The sequence below is a fragment of the Odocoileus virginianus genome, chromosome 3 (genome assembly GCF_023699985.2).
Source record: "Odocoileus virginianus isolate 20LAN1187 ecotype Illinois chromosome 3, Ovbor_1.2, whole genome shotgun sequence".
In the NCBI taxonomy this organism is placed as follows: domain Eukaryota; kingdom Metazoa; phylum Chordata; class Mammalia; order Artiodactyla; family Cervidae; genus Odocoileus; species Odocoileus virginianus.
In genome coordinates this window covers 14,668,111-14,684,716 of record NC_069676.1, presented here as the reverse complement: position 1 = coordinate 14,684,716, position 16,606 = coordinate 14,668,111, and the positions used below count along the sequence as shown (strand labels likewise).

Genomic DNA, 16,606 nt, shown 5'->3' with positions numbered 1-16,606 from the left:
GGGGGAAGGAGGAAGAAAAAGATTTGAATCACATTTTGAGCAAACTTCAGCATGCATTTTAATTCTTTAGTTAATCCTTCTACTTTGGTTCAGGCTTCAGCCAGTGTTTTTGTTTGTTTCTGAGCTAGTGATCTTAAAATCTCATGGCCATAGACAGTTTAACAGGTTTATGGAGTTTTTCCTGATCAAATCTGTTAATGCCATGCTTTTTACTGAAAATGGTATTTATTTAACCATCTCCCATTAATACATATTAATGTTTTGTTTTGTTTTGTTTGGCTTCGAGGCATGTGGGATCTTAGTTCCCTAATCAGGGATCAAACCTGGGTCCCCTGTGGAGTTTTAACCACTGGACCTCCAGGGAAGTCTCTAATACATATTTAGATTATATCCAGTGTTTTACCAGCCTTGGCGTCAGCATGTTCCTTGAACATATTTCCCTGCACTTATGTGATTATTTCTGTAGAGCAGTTTTCTGCAGTTCTAAGTCAGAGGGTAGCATTCACATTCAACATTTTGATAGGCTTGCCATGTTGTCTTTCCAAAAGGCTGCACTTTGCACACACATATCGGTGGTGTGTAAGGGCGTTTAAGAAAAGGTGGGGGAGGGGTATGTTTTTTCCTTAACTTATCCTTACACTGGGTTTTAGCCATCCTGGATTGTAGTCCCTCTGACTGACACAAAGTAGCATCTCCTTTTATTTTGCATTTTCCTCATTGTTTTTGAACTTGAGCCTCTTTTCATGCCTTATTGGCTGTTTAACTGCCAGCATCTATTAGTTTCAGCTCATATTCTTGGTTCGTTTCTCTGTTAGTGATATGTTGGCTTTTTTTCATATTAATTTGTAGATGCCTCGAATCAATTTTTTCTCAGTGTCAGCAATACTGACACTTAGGTTAGATAATTCCTGGTTGTGAGAGCTGTCTTGTCCTATGCCTTATGGAGTGTTTAGCAGCATCCCTGGCCTCTAACCACTAGGTGCCAGTGGCACAAGGCTCTCCCATCCTGAAAGCCAGCAGTGCCCCCAGATACTGCCCAGTGTCCCATGGAGGAGGGGGCAAAATCACCCAAGGTGAGAACCCAGCTCTAAGTGAGATAATAAGGAGCTGGCACTTTCTCCCTGTCAGCCTGCTGCTTGCCTGTGATGTCTTTGCCGTCCAGGAGTTTCTAACCTTGTGAAGTCTCCCTTTCCAATCTTTTCTTTTATGACTGTTGATGCCAAACTGCTTTTTAAAGAGCAGGAAGCATAGACCATTTTCAAAAAATAAATACTAGGAGACTGGACTGATTTTGCATGTTGTGTATGGTCTGAAGCAAGTGAGAGCTGGAAGGTAGAGAAGACCTGAATGTCTCCCCCAGGAAACTCAGAACCAGGCCTGATTCCTCTCTCCGTGTTGGTATGGGGCAGGCGGGAAATCCTGTGCAGAAGATGTGCGCTGGTTTTTATATAACCGCTGGCAAGACTGTTTTTAGAGGAGGCAAAATGCTCTAGACACTGGGCACTGGGTTTTGAAGCATAAAGTCAGAACTGGGCAGTAAGAATCTGGAGAAAGGGTTGGGCTGCCCTGGAGACCTCCCGACTAGTGGGCAGCAGGGCCTTTTTCTCAGTGATGACTTTCAGCTCCATAGAGATGCCTGCTTCTTTAGAGCCAAGGACACGGGACTTTACAGCAGTGCCTGTGAGCAAAACGTCAAGTGAGTGGTGCTTCCAGAAAAGCAGTCTTGAGCTGACTTTCCTCCAAAGTCATCACTGTGCCCTGCTGGTGTTGCTGAAAGTCAGGATTTCTGTAGGCAGCTTAAGGTGTCAGAGCCTGCCAGCTTTGGAGACAAAGGTCCCCTAACTGGTAGAGAAATCGTAACCTCTTTCCTAGCTCAGTCACTCTGTCTTGGGAGGAAGGCAGGGCAGAGGCCCTCTGCCTGCTGGCCGGAGGACAGACAGGGTGTCTGGGTGGGCTGCCCCAGCGCTCGTCACAGGCTCCTGCCTGTACAGCTACATCAGTAGTGCACATGGAGACCGGACAAAGCAATCCAAGATCTTTGGAGTGTTCTCAAGACACCCCAAACACTTTTCCCAGAGGCTCCAATCGTGGTACTGGAATTGTTTGAGGGTTTGCTTCTTTAAAGCCCTCTTATTAAGTGGAAATGATTAAACTTGGACTAGTTCTGGTTTTGTTTCAGTAGACTTTATTTTTAGAGCAGTTTTAGGTTCATTGTGATGAGAGTCCAGAGTGAATTCCCCTATACTCTTCTGCAGGCACAGTTTCCCTCCCCTATTACTAAATCTTGCCTTAGTGTGGTATTTTGTTGTAATAGATGAACCCATGTTGTTACCTAACTAAAGCCCAGGGTTTGCCTTAGAGTTCACTCTTAAAAAATCTTATTTATTTTTGGTTGTGCTGGGTCTTCATCGCTGCATGTGGACTTTCTCTAGTTGCAGTGAACAGGGGCTACTCTTAATTGCAGTGCATGAGCTTCTCATTGCAGTGGCTTCTCTTGTTGCAGAGAACAGGCTCTAGGCCCACAGGCTTCAGTAGTTGCAGCTCATGGGCTCTAGAGCGTGGGCTCAGTAGTTGTGGTACACAGGCTTGGCTGCTCCACAGTGTGTGGGATCTTCCTAGACCACGGATCAAACCCATGTCCCCTGCATTGGCAGGCAAATTCTTATCCACAGTGCCACCGGAGAAGTCCTAGACATCAGTCTTCACTTGAAACGTTCTGTGGGTTTGGTCAAATGTATGGTGACATGTATCCACCCATTATACCCTCATACAGGATAGCGTCGCTACCCTAAAAACCCCTGGGCCCCACCTGTTCGCTCCCCTTTTCCTGAAACTCCTGATCTTGCAGTCTCTCTAGTTTTGCCTTTTCCGCAGTGTCACATACTGGAGACCCTCTGGTATGTAGCTTTTCAAGCACCTCCATTCAGCAGTGTGCATGTGAGGCTCCTCCGTGTCTTTGTGGCTTCCTGGCTTCTGTCTTCTTGGCACTGAATAACCTTCCATTGTGTGTGTGTTACCAGATGACTGGCGTGTGTTTCTCTATTAGCTCACTGAAGGGCATCTTGGCTGCCTGCAGTCTGGGGGCGGTTACGAATAAAGCTGCTATAAACATCCACATGCGAGTTTTTGCGTGGACATAAGATGAACTTGTAACATTGAAAAGAAAAATGTCTTAAGTGCAAACACAGTCATGAGCGTTGCCTTGATACCCTACAGTGGGTACGTTTGGAATTTACTTCATTTTTTCTCCCCCTGCAGATTTTTTTTAAAAAATACAATGTCTAATGGTTATGAAGACCACATGGCCGAAGACTGCAGGGACGACATCGGGAGAACAAATCTGATCGTCAACTACCTCCCTCAGAACATGACCCAGGATGAGCTACGAAGTCTGTTCAGCAGTATTGGTGAAGTGGAATCTGCAAAACTTATTCGGGATAAGGTGGCAGGTAAAGAAACAGAGCCATTTTTGTGTGTGTTGGGTGGGGGGACGGTATGTGGGGCCATCCCACCAAGCCCTGCTTCTTAGCCAGGAAGTTTCATTTTTATCTCAATTCTGTTTTGCTCCCACCCTGGTGTAAGATTGGCTGTAGGTTCCCAAAGAAGGAAAAATCCATCCTAAGATGGAGAATATGTACAAAATAAGACAGTGGGAGGGAGGGAAGATGAGGAGACAGGAAGGAAAAACAAGGATGCTGTGAGAGCTGGAACGGGCATTGGTCCCAGCTGTAGAGGGACCCTAGCCAGTGTCCTGCCTGGGGCAGGCCCAGCCCCTCTTCTCAGGCGGTGCATGAAAGGTCAGACCTTCCGCAGAGCGCTGAGTCAGTCCCGTATGGACAGCCCTTCGTTAGACTTGGGCCACCCTGACTGTCTGTTCTCGTGGTGTCAGCTTGAACTCTCATGGGGGCTGGAGCAGGGGAGCAGAGCATCACGGGTGGGCCATGGGTTTGGCAGGCAGGCGCAAAGCTCCACCCTCCCACAGCGCCTCAGTGTCTGCATCCTCGAACTGGGGGTGGTAGCGCCTGCCTTCCTCATGATGCTGCCTACCTCCTAAGGGTTTGCAGGAGGCCAGTCCCTGGTAAGGCCCTCCGTAAGGAGGCCTCTGTTCCGAGAGCGAGGTTGCAAGAGTTCTAGAGAGAAATGTGAAGAGACCTGGGGCTGTGACGCACTTCCTTTCTTTCATCCCCAGGGAGGTGCATTTTAGGGAGCCCTCCTTTACCTCCCGCCCCTCCTCCCTCCTCCTCCTCGTCTCTGCCCAGCTCTTCTGACGCATGGCCAGTCCTCTCAGCAGTGCTCTAGCTCCCACCCTGGCTTGTAAAATCTTGATTCCCTACACTGAAAAATAATTTCAAAGTCAAGAGTCATGTTTATTATGGAAATATATTGGGTTGGCCAAAGAGTTCGTTCGAGTTTCTTTGTAGTATCATTTGGAAAAACCCGAACTTTTTGGCCAACCCAAGATTTCAGTTTACATTAGAGTAATACTGTTGGACCCCATGTACCCATTGTCCTGTTTCATCAACTCTCGTTATTTGCCAGTAACTCTTAAGATGCCTCTCCCCAAGGTGAGTCTCGTAGAGGCTGGCTGACCATAGTACAGGGAGTTAGTTCATCAGAGAAGGATTTTGGTTTTTCGTTTTTAAAACAAGGTTTTGTTTTGTTTTTATTTGATTGTTTATTTGGCTGTACTGGGTCTTAGTTGTAGCATGTGAGATCTCAGTTCCCTGACCAGGGATTGAATCCAGGCCCCTGCACTGGGAGCTTGGAGTCTCAGCCAGTGGGTCAGCAGGGAAGTCCCAGAGAGGGGACTTTGAACTCAAAGTCCTTTAACGACCCTCCCAATTCTGAGAGTCTGCAATTTATTACATATCTTCAAAATAGGGGCTTTAGATAATATACAAAATTGAACAGTGTTGGAATGTTCTAGAAATTCCTCTCTCCAGTTCCAGAAGACCATCCTGAATAAGAATTCTTGTTCAGAGAGGTTTTGAAATTCTTCTGCGCAGCTACTGAGTCTTGCCTTTCTTCTGTTGTGTTCTGGCAGAAGGAAATTTTCAGTCCCGGCAATATTCCTGACTCCTCTATCTTTTGGCTTGTTGCATTTTTCAAAGGCATTAGAGCTATGTAAATAGGAACACCTGGATTTGGCGAGATGAGTCTGGAGAGAACTGGTTTTCTCTGGTGAGAAAGAACCAGTGAAATCACCACAGGCATGATTTGGAAATTATTTTGGTTCAGAAATAAAGATTTTCTGCTCTCTGGGCAACCTTGAGTGTAATGCATCGGGAGTGGTGGAGTAGATGAGCCTGGGTTGATATTTCAGCTCTGCATCTCGCATCTTATAGTTCTTCATTTAAAAAATACATACATACATACATACTTATTTATTTATTTATTTATTTATTTATTTATTATTTGGTTGCTCCAGGTTTTAGTTGCAGTATGTGGGATCTAGTTCCCTGACCAGGGATCGAACCTGGGCCTACTGCATTAGGAGCGCAGAGTCTTAGCCCCTGGACCAGGAAAGTCCCTGCTACTGTTGTGGTTTAGTCTCTCAGTTGTGTGGACTCTTTGCAACCCCATGGACTGTAGCCCGCCAGGCTCCTCTGTCCATGGGATTCTCCAGGCAAAATACTAGAGTGGGTTGCCATTTCCTTCTTCAGGGGATCTTACCAACCCAGGGACTGAACCTAAGTCTCCTGCATTGGCAGACAGATTCTTTACCGCTGAGCCACCTGGGAAACCACAATCCTTGCTAGTAGTTCTTTAAATTGAATGAACTTTTATAGAAGACTTACCTCGTTCACTTTTCTCCTCTTGCCACCAGTGTGTGATCACTTCTTCAAGGCTGGCTCTGGCCCAGGGCCTCACCTCTCACTCCATGTTGTCCTTTAGTGCATTCCTCTGGTGAAGCCCTTGGTTACCTTTCTCAGCCTGCTTTCTCCCAGCCTGGCTCAGGTACCCACCCCAGCAAGACTCTTGCATCGTGGCGGACAGGCACCTTGTCCAATCAGACCTCAGCCGAGCTTGCAACAGGGACATCCTCATGCCCCACATTAGCCATTTCAGCACATATTCTCCTCTCAGGCCCCGATTCCTCTCGCATAATAGCCATTTCACCTCTGTCCTAGATCCCTTCCCGTCTTAGCATGCAAAGAACCTCAAGTTATGCAAGTACCTACTTTTCTGGGTCTTTCCAGGATCTGCCACCAGCATTCAAACACACTCCAGTCTGCTGTCTTTAAGAGTCCTTGCTTGATGCCCGGACCCCCTCTAGTTCAGGACTTTTCCACTTGACATTTGAAACTGGGTAACTCTTGAGGGAGGGCCATCCTGTAGGTTGCTTCCCTAGCCTCTGCCTTGTAGATGCTGGGGGCACCTTCTAAGTTGTGAAAACCAGAAGAGGTCCCCAGAAGTGCAGAATAGCCCCCAGGTGAGAAGCTCCTCTGGCTGACGTCCACCCTCTGCTGTTCACGGAGCCGTCTCTTCTGTCTCTTCCTTATGAAAGGAAACTTCCTCTTCCCTCAGATTCGTGAGCCTGGCTTTCTGCTACCTCTGAGGCTCCCCCCTTTCTGTCTCTCTTGCACCTCTTCCCAGCTGTTAACCTATGCAGTCCTTGACTTATTCCTTAGCCTTCTTTTCTTCCTAGGCCAACACTAGGGTGAGTGGATACACCTCTAAGCTTAGCCTGACATTCAGCTGTGTCACCTCTCTTGCAACCAGAATTTCTCCCAAGCTCCAGGGCCTTCAGCCTCTCAGTGTTTCCCAGACTGACCTTGAGTCTCCCACAAGCCAACTGCTTGTTTCCCAGGTTTCCATCTTAGCAGATGGCAACACTGTCCACTCAGGGGCTCCAGTCAGAAATCCAAGCATGACCTTTGACCTGTGTCCCTGAATGTTTCTGTCCCTTTTCCGCCATCCCTCCTGCCACCACCTTAGAGCAGGCCACATCGTCTTCTGCCTGCCCTACTGCTTTAGGCTCTCAACTGACCTTCCGTGCTCCCTCCAGACCATCTTCCTAACTGTGACAGTGGAACCTCTAGCACCCCTAATGTGTCCTGTCACTCACCTGGGCCCATTTGCTCTGGGATGTCTTTCCTGGCCTGATACAGTCGACGATAGAGGCTCCTCTGGGTCTCCGTGGCAATCAGCCAGCATGGGTTTCCACAAGGCCCTGAACTTGGAACTTGCTCATCCAGTAAGTCCTTATGGTTCCCAGAGGTAGAGACCCTCTGGTATCCCCAGATGTGACATAATCAGTTTCTGTGAAGTGAATGAATGACTGAGTGGGCCTGGGGCTGGGGGAGAATGCAAATCGGCATGGACAGTCATTCATTCAGCAAGCCTCTTATGAGTGCCAACCGGGGGCCAGGCACTGGTTGTGGGAGGCAGTGGGACAAGATGGTGGCTGGATGTGGGGATGGATGTTCAGTGTGCTGGCCTCGAGATACAGAGTGTTTCTGACCAGCCGGGCCCCACTGGTTTTGTTGCTGCCTGTTCCATCCACAGTCACTACCTGGCCTTACTGTGCAGCCTGCTTTGCTCTCTGTCCTGGTGTCTAAGCCCGTCTGCAGATGTCACGTGGCCCACAGGGCACCATTACCAGTCTGCACCCTCCTGGACCGTGTCATACTGGTCACTGGTCCATAGCCTTTAGCCTCCTCACTCAACTTCTGTCTCATTGGCTTGCACTTCTGATCAGGATAAAGCCTCCATCCCAGCCTGCGTTCCCAAGTCTTCTTGAGACCCATCACCCCTAGCCACTGTACCCCACACTCACCCTTGTCTTGTGCTGGATGTACTGCTTGTCATCTCCCAGACACACCCTCCTGTCACGCTCCTGTGACTTCACCAGTACTGCTCCCTCCGCAAAGATACCCTTCCACACCCATCCAGCTGACCACTTTTTTTCTTAATACAAATCACCTCTCTCCTTATAGAAAAAAAGTTTAACACGAGACAAACAGGAAGAAAAGTTTAAATTACCTATAATTCCACCAGTGTTAGCTTTTTGGCTCATGTCTGTCCATAGTTTTTTCTTTATATATTTATGGTTGTAAGCAGTCATGTGCTTTTACAAAAATGGGCTTGCACCTCCCAACCTATCTCTTCCTCCTCTATCTGTGAACATCTCTTACTGACACTGGACTTAAGCTGTTTCATGGTCACAGTGGTTACAGGCTATTCTGAGTTTATGACAGGTTGTAACTGCTTTTCCATAGCTACAAGCCCCACTGAGGTTAATACCCTGGCACAAATCTTGGCTCACCAGTTATTTCTGTAGGCAATCTTCCTAGAAGTGAACCCACAGAGGGGAGAACGGGTACTACCTAGAAGCTGTTGACCCGTATTGCTAGCTGGCCCTCCAGGGGCTTTCCGGTTCACATGCCCTCTGCTTGGCCCTGGCATCCTTGAGGCCGAGCAGGGTTTCTCACCTCTCCTCTTAAGTGAAAAATGACATCTGAGTGTGGTGACAGTCTGCATTTCTTGTGAAGTATATCTGTTCTGGCTGTTTATACTCTTCTTTTATGTAAGAACTCTTTTTTTCCTTTGCTCATCTTCTTTCCTTTGGGGACATTTGCTGTTTCTTACTTATTGCCTAATTAGTTCACTCATTCCCCTCCCCAGGACACAGTCTCTCCCTCAGTGATGTCGTCCCTTGAGCCCCTGTGGGCCTTTAGAGAAAGGACTCGACTGCACCCCAGCCTCACTTTGCAAAGGAGTGCCCTGTCCATGGGGTACTCGCCTTCCTCACCTGGGCACCCCAGGTCAGCATGAGGAACACTGAGGGGTTAAAACATGACGTCTGGCTGCTCTGATCTGCGGAAGCAAGGTGATATGCCATGGAATTGTCTCATAGTCTTAACCCTTGTCTAAAAAAAGAGAGGAAGACATTTGGAAACATGAAGGTCCTGGCCCAGGGGTCGCGCAGCCTGGCATGTGAGCGCTCTGCATGGAGGTGGCGTTGCTTTCTCCAGGGCAGTGGCTCTCGGCCAGGCCCTGAGCATTAACAGTACCTGGGGACCAGGAGAAACATGTCTGAGGCCCCACCCAGATCCACCAAGTCAGCCAGTTGGGGTGTTTGAGCCTTTCTGGAGGGGGCAGTGCTGGTACTGGGCAGAGTCAGAGCCCCAGATGAGGGGTGCTGGCCTCACGCACCCCTGCACTAGGCCCAGGGTTTATTCATCCTCTGTCCCATCCTTCTTTCCCTCCTCTCGTGCCTTTCCCTTTTCCACTAGACTCCACCCTGGGCTCTGGTGGCCCCCACCCTGACTCTGGCAGGCTTCAGCCTCCTTAAGCCCAGCAGCCTGTGCAGGATCCATGCCCTGACCACACTCGCCCCAGAGTACCCCTGCTCGCCCACCAGACCTCAGCCCGCTTGTTCAGGGTTGGTCTTCCGTTGCCCCTCAAGGGGTGCCACTGACCTGCCTTCAAGGCACTGACTCCAGTGACCTCCTGGCCTCTAGGTCACTGGAAAGTCATCTGTAAGGAGCTTGGAAGTGGGAATCCCCACCCTGCCCCACATCCTGGATTCTGGACTGAGGAGCACCCTAGGGAGCTGCGTCATTTCCCCAGGTGGCTGGCGGACCCTGTTAGAGAAACGGTAACTTGGAAAGTGAGGGCCTTCCCCCAGTCGCCTGCTCTGAGCACAGCCTCTTATCTTAAGTCTGGCTCTTCTGCATAACTGGCCCGCTCCCTTCATGCGCTGCCAGCAGCAGTTCTCACCCTGGGCTCGGCAGCAGAGTCCTTGAGGGGCTCTACAAACCGCCAAAGCGGTGCCCGCTCCTGCCTCCCCACCCCCCTGTCATGTCCTGGGTCCGGGATGTGGCCTGAGCGATGATGGTTTGTAGCAGCTGTCCTGCTGATTCTAACAAGCGGCCGGAGTTGAGAGCAGTTGGGTTATGGTGAAGGAAAGGGTGGATGGAGGTGGGCGTTCACCACTGTTGACACTTTAGTCTCTGGCCTTACCCAGTGGGCAGAACCATGGCTCCCCTTCATTCCTCATCCACCTGCCTCTTGGTGCACACAGGTACCCACCAGAGAGGAGAGCAGACTAGGGGACAGAGCCAGTCCCAGCCCGGGAGTGCTGGTGCTTTAGGGACCTTGGCCAGCAGTGCTTCCTCCCCATCAGCCCATCGGCAAGTCCGCCTGGTGGCTCTCCCTCCCGCCTGCTCTGCTAGGGTCCTCATCTCACACCTGGTCTGGCTCGTGGGTTCCTGTGGCCTCTGCACTGGCCTCAGCCCTGCTGCTGCTGTGGTCCACCCAGCGGCCGCCTCCAGGCCAGGCCCTTAGCTCGTTGCGTTCAGCCGCCGGCCGCCTTTTGTTTCCTGGAGCACTCCAGAGTCATCTGTGCCACAGAAGCTTGGTGCTTGCTCTTCTGCCAGAGTGCCCGCCTCCAGCCACCCCGAGGGCTTGCTTCTCACATCCCCTCCTCAGGGGACACTCTTGACCACCTGTCTCCCCTGGGCCCGCCCTGTCCATCCTCTCCCTCCACCATGGAGGGTCCCCTGTTAGCACCTGAGTGTAGCTTTGTCTGTCAGCTTCTTGCTCCTTTGTTGCCTGACTCGCTCAGTGGGATGTGAATTTCATTATGGCAGGAGCTGTCCTTGGTGATGATCGTTAACCCCCTGGCCAGCCTGGCACGCAACCTGACACACAATGGGTGTTCAGTTAGTACACATGGGCTTGTTGAGGAAGAGTGGAGGAGGGCAGGGTGGAGAAGGAGCCAGTGGCCATTGTCAAAGTGTGTGACTTCCTAGGTGACATTATTGGCTGTGGCCACATGGTGGTCAAGGAGGTCACCCAGGAAGTGTGGATGACAGAGACAAGGGCCAAAGGTAGAGCCTTATGGGCCATCTTGATGGAGTGGACAGAGGATGAGGAGCCTGGGGAGGGTCAGTTGGCATTGCAGTCACGTTCTGGAGGAGGTGGCACCTCGGGCGGATTGGCATTGCCCAATGCCACTGAGGGCTTCTGGAGCTGTGTCCTAAAACTCTCTGTGGGCACAGCCTGAGGGCCAGTTGGTGTTGGTATGGCCAGCCAAGGTGGAAGGGCAGGGAGGGATCACCTGAGGGTGGGGGGTCCCTGTCCAGACACCAGAAGGAACCAGCTGCAGCAGAAGGCACAGGAACACGGCCTGGCACCAGAAGTGGCCCAGCCTTGGGATTGGCCTTGTGGGAGGGGCAGGAACATGAGACGACAGAGAAAAGCGAAGAAGATGGCCCGGACAGAGCAGGAGAAAGTGGCCCTTGCAGAATCGCCAGTAGTTTGGGTAGCTTCTCTGCCCTGAAGTGGGGAGGGCGTGACTCCACAGAGCACTCACAGTGTCAGGCTGCACATGGAGAGACTGGTGAGACCGGGGTCAAGGCCAGCATCAACCAGGATGAGCCCTATGGACAGCATGCACCCCAGAACGATGGCATGAGAAGGGCTCTTCACTCTGTGGCCTTCTCCTAAAAGCCCATCATAACCCCATTCTGACCACAGGAGAACTTCTGACAAACCCAGGCTGATGGAGAGTCTGCAAAATTTCTGGACCAGTCCTCATAGCTGTCACGGTCATCTAAAACAAGGAAGGTGTGAGAAACTGTCCCCGCCAAGAAGAGCCTAAGGAGAACTGGCAGCGCAGTGTCATGGGGGACCCTGGGTAGTGTCCTGGGACAGAAAAGGACATTAGAGGAAAATTCGGGCGGTCTGGCTCAGATGTGGACACCAGTACCAATTCACTAATGTAACAAGTATACCATCCGAAGATGAGATGTTACTGATAGGAAAAGTGGGTGTGGGGTTTGTGGGAACGCTGCATGATCTTTGTAATTTTTCTTTAAATCTAAAAAAGTATTTTTGTTTGTTTGTTTCAAGGTGACAGCAGTGGGTTAGGCTCTCCCCAGGTCTCATTAATGGCAAGATGAGCCTGGGTTCAGCTGGTGAAGTGGGCAGAGCCAGCTCATCTGCTGTGTGGATCTCTGCCTGCTGGTGGCTCACGCCTTGTGTTTTAATCATCCAGTAGGCATGTGTGTGTACAGGAGTTGGGGAGAGCAGTCGTCTCTCACGCTCACCCACTGTCTCTGCTGAGAGCAGAGGCCGGTGCACGGGGTGTGCCTGCGGACGTGGCGCGGGGAGGGGTAAGATGCGGGCTTAGTGGCCGTTCTCTTCTCCAGGCCTCCTCCTGCTCCTCCGTAGGGACAGCGTGCGGTTCCTTCCACTCTGACCGTCACCCATTGCTTCTCTCGGGGTCTCCTAGAGGCCCACAGCCCCTCCCCTGCCATGCTGGGCCCCTCCTGCGCATCCAGTTGGTGGTCACCCCACCATTCTCAGTGGTTACCTGAGAGGGAGTGCGACACCCTGCCTGTAATGCTGGATTTCTTTGGGAAGAGCTGAGGCTTGCGCTGGCCTTATGGTGCCCCTGGGCATTGGCTGATGATGCTGTCACCGTAGGAGGTCCTGCCAAGGGGGCCTCTGGTGGCCAGGCTGCCCTCAGCGCTGGTTGTCCCTGGATTCCTGCCTCCCCAGCTGGACTTTCAGTTCAGGAAACTGAAGGGAACCGACACTGGGGGGCGCCAGAGCCCAGCAGACCTTCCCACTCCAGCCCAGCAGGGGCGGAAAGCAGCCTGGACACTGACATCTGCTCATCGGCAGGTTCTCCCCACCCGCCTGTCCTGTCTGCTGCCGTGACTGTCCTCCTCCCCACCCCGCATCCCAGGTCCCCCCCACTGGGAGCTGCACAGAGCAGCCAGCACCAGGGGAACAGGTCCTCGGCCCTGTTTTGGTGATGGGCTCCCCGGGATGCTCAGTTACAAAAGTCACATTTTATTGGTTTGTTCTTTGCAGAAAATGTGCAAGTTTGCCAAGGTGGTGTCACGAATAAACCATCAGTATAGACTATAACCATTGACCTCTAACCCCTCCTTCCCAGAAGCCTTGGCTCTTAGCTCTTGTGTTTTCTCAGTCATCTTCTCTCTGGTCTTGTCCTTTTGAGCCCAGCCAGATGCAGCCCTGTCCATCCTCCCCATGTCTCTCTCCCCTCCTTTGTCCCCTACCCCTCGCTGGCTGGCTGGCTCCCAGCGGCTCACTGATGTGCACGTGTTCTCCACACAGGACACAGCTTGGGCTACGGCTTTGTGAACTACGTGACTGCCAAGGATGCAGAGAGAGCGATAAACACACTGAATGGCCTGCGGCTCCAGTCAAAAACCATTAAGGTAAAGAGCTGCGATCACTATCTCAGTGGTTCCTGGCTACATAGACGTCTGTGCTGAGCCCTGGCCTTAGTGAAAGACTCAACCTTTTATCTCCCCATCACTGTCTTGGCACCATTAGCACAGTTGCCCCTCAGAGCCCGGGCACTTCTGGGGCATCTCCTGTTGGCTGGTGTGAGACTCGTATCGGGTGGTGACTGTCCCAGCCCTTGTGCCTCTGACTTCTCAGCCCCACCTGCAAAGGGAGGATCCCTGGAAAGGACTGGCACGGGGACTGCCCCTCCCCGGCCCCGGTGTCCCTGGTGTGTTGGCTCACAGCAGCCTCCTGGTGCGAAGACCTCCCCGCCGGTCTCCCCTGCTGGCCCAGCACTGCTGTCCTGCTGAGCAGGCATTGGGCCAGCACCACGTTCCCACTTGCACCTGATTATTGTTGCGGCAGCGACAGCACTGTCCTTCGGCCCCCTGCCCAGGCTCCCCTTCCAGCCCCGTTCCAGCAGTTATGGTCCTCTTCTTACCAGTGCACTCAGCAGTCACTGGGCAGACGTGTAGGAGTTGCCCACTGTGGGCCACTCAGTGAACAAAACCATTCCCATGCCCTTGTAGAGCAGGCTGGCTCTCTGTGAGGTGCACACGGATGATAAATATGATACCAGGTGTGGCCAGGGTAGGTGTCACGAGGTGTGTCCTGGGGGCACTGCGTCCTCTGGGGGGCTTCTGGATGACTTGAGGTAACTTGAGGGAAGGGAGAGAGCCGTGCAGCACGATGGGGTGGCCTGGGCAGACTGTCAGTAGCGTCATTCCCTAATCGGGCTGAGGTGGGTTCCTGGGATGAGTTGGCAAGTCCTCCAGGCCTCACAGGACAGACCGCCCCACCTTCGTGCTCCTCTCAACTGCCATCACTGACCATGCCCTCCTTTTCTCAGTCTCACCCCTCCCCACCCCCAGGTGTTTGTCATCAGGCTCTGTCCACCTCTGGACCAGCTTTGGGTTTCCTGACCTTTGCTCCGTGTCCAGCCCTGCCGTAGAACATGCCCCCTCTCCCCACTCCACAAGGGACCCTGGCCAGGCTTCCTGCAGTAGCTCCTCCTGTGCTGTGCCCACCGGCCCTCACCCACAGACCTGGCGAGGCGCTCATGCTGAGACAGGCACCCACCAGAGTCTCCAGAGCATCTCTCTCTACCTGAAGCCCCGTAACAGGGTTGCCCTGTCGAACCTCTGCATCTTCCAGGTCCTCGGGTAGCTTGAGGGGCCAGAAGTCTGAGTGCCCTCTGAGGACTGTGAGCTGTGTGAGCGGGTCTGCCCCATGCCCCTTCCAGTGCCTGGCAGTCACTGGATCTTGGGCGGTTCTCGGCTTATAGAAGCATCACCCCAGTCTCTGCCTTCATCTTACATGGGGTTCCCCCTGTGTGCATATCTGTGTCCAGATGTCTCCTTTTTATAAGGACCCCCCATCATTTATCTGGGGCCATCTTACTCCGCTCTGAACTCATCATCATGAATTGCATCTATCATGATCCTGTTTCTAATGAGGTCACACTCTGAGGTCCTGGGATCAGGACTCCCGACAGGGGAATTTGTGGGAGGACATAATTCAGAAGTCTTGGGTTCTTCAAAAACCTCTCACAGGAGGGTTTCCCAAGAACAGGACAGTGGACCTGCCAGAGGCAAGGGAACAGGTGGTGCGGGAGCTTAGAAGAGAGGGTTCTGGGCAGAGTGTTGCGGATCCGGTTGGGCGTGCCTGCCACGGGTAGGCAGGCTCTGCTGCTGTCTTCTTGGATTCTGACTTGACTCTGAGCTTGACAGTGGCTGGAGAGGACAGGAAGCTGCAGTAGTCATCAGGGTCCCTGGAGACACCAAGGCTGGAAGGAACTGAAGTGCACTTGGCTCTGAAAGCATTTCCTCCCCGGGCTTTATTAGGAGGTGATCATAACCACAGTCAGCGCCTGCCGCCACAGCACTCCCCTGGCACTGGTCTGGGAGTGTTCTTTCCCACAGTGTCCTTCACCAAAAGCTGAGGGCAGGCCCCAAATGCAACCTGTTCCAGACAGATCTGCGAAGGGCCAGGCACGACATCCTGGGGGATAACTCCCTGCTGGCCTGGCCCAACCGCGGGAAAACACAGGACACCCTAAGTCCCAGCTCCTACCTTCAGCCATCCTGCCTGAAATCTGACACCTCTCACTGGGGTCTTTGGTAAAACCAGACGAAGCAGTTGGAGTGACTCTCTCTGTCAGGAGTTTGAGCGGGGTGTTCTGTGGGGCTGATTGATGTAGACCCAGAAAGTTAAGGTGCAAACATAAGAGTGGGGCCAACATCCTTCTTGGAAGTTGAGAAGCATGGCCACGCCCACCTGGTGGTCTCTTTCTCTGAGGGCAGTGCTGCTTCTGCCCCAGGTCTTGCCCTAGAGTGTCGCCAAAGTGCCTCAGGCCTGGCTGCAGTGCAGGGACACATCCAGGGAATGCTGGCACTGCTGTTCCACTCTCCCCTCAGGTGGCGCTGGACTCTGACTACACCCTAGTTTCTCCTTTCACCCGCTCTCTCTCCCTCTGGGCTGTGTCCTGCTTTCCATGCAGAGGCAGTGTCTGTCGTCTCCTTTTCTGGAATATTCCAGATGTGCCTCAAATGTGTGAGAGTCAGCGTGTGAACAAAGGGATGTGTGTGGAGGTGTGGTCTCAGCATGTAGACCTGCACCCCTGCCCTTCCTTGCAGGCCTGAGTCTTGTGGTGGGAACACATCTATCGTTTGTGCCCTTGTGCTGCCCAGTGACACCTGAGAGGTCGTGTCCGCTACTGTGTTATGTATGGTCTCAGTTTTTTGACCCCCAGGGAAGACGTTCTGCTCAGGTCTAACTGCTCCCCCTTCCAGAGCACATGGTTCTCTGCTTCTTCCTCCTTTGTCCCCCAGCCTCCTCACTTGGTTCTGACTCCCTCAGCTGTGGGGTGTGACAGAGTCCTGTTCCCTCTGCCGAGGGTGGAAGGGCTTTGTCCTGGGGGCTCCTTCCCCGCAGAGGTCTGGCCTTGGCCCCGTCCCTCTGTGGCCCACAGGATCTATCCTGCTCTCATCCCAAACTGGAAACACTAAAGACATTTCCTTGCCCCCAGCCTCGCACATAGACACCATTTTATCTAAACTACTTCAAAGTTCCTGTTAGTCTTTCTTCAGTTTTGCAAAACAGAAGCCCCAGAAAGCATGGGGTCATTTAATATTGAGCTCTCACATGTGTGTCCTCACACACGGGGCCCCATCTGGACTCCATGTTGAGCTGGCCTGTTGCCTGATGGGTGTCACACTTCCAGAGCACTCAGCTCTCTCCCCCACCATACTCTGGGCTGCTCCCAGGTAGGACGATGTCCTTTTCCAGCCCTGCTCTTTGTCCAGAGAGGCCTGAGGCCAAGGTAGGAGGATGG

At 52.3% G+C, this 16,606-nt stretch overlaps 1 protein-coding gene across 2 annotated transcripts in view; it reads left to right on the top strand.

Annotated features, from left to right (window-relative positions):
• The window catches only part of ELAVL1 (ELAV like RNA binding protein 1), a 36,008-nt gene that overhangs the window by 10,094 nt on the left and 9,308 nt on the right, over positions 1-16,606 (top strand). For both annotated transcript variants that reach the window (XM_070464799.1, XM_070464800.1), the window contains exons 2-3: positions 3,259-3,449; positions 13,099-13,202. In XM_070464799.1, the coding sequence (XP_070320900.1) occupies positions 3,278-3,449; positions 13,099-13,202 (276 nt within the window). In that variant the 5' untranslated portion in view covers positions 3,259-3,277. The remainder of the gene's footprint in view (positions 1-3,258; positions 3,450-13,098; positions 13,203-16,606) is intronic.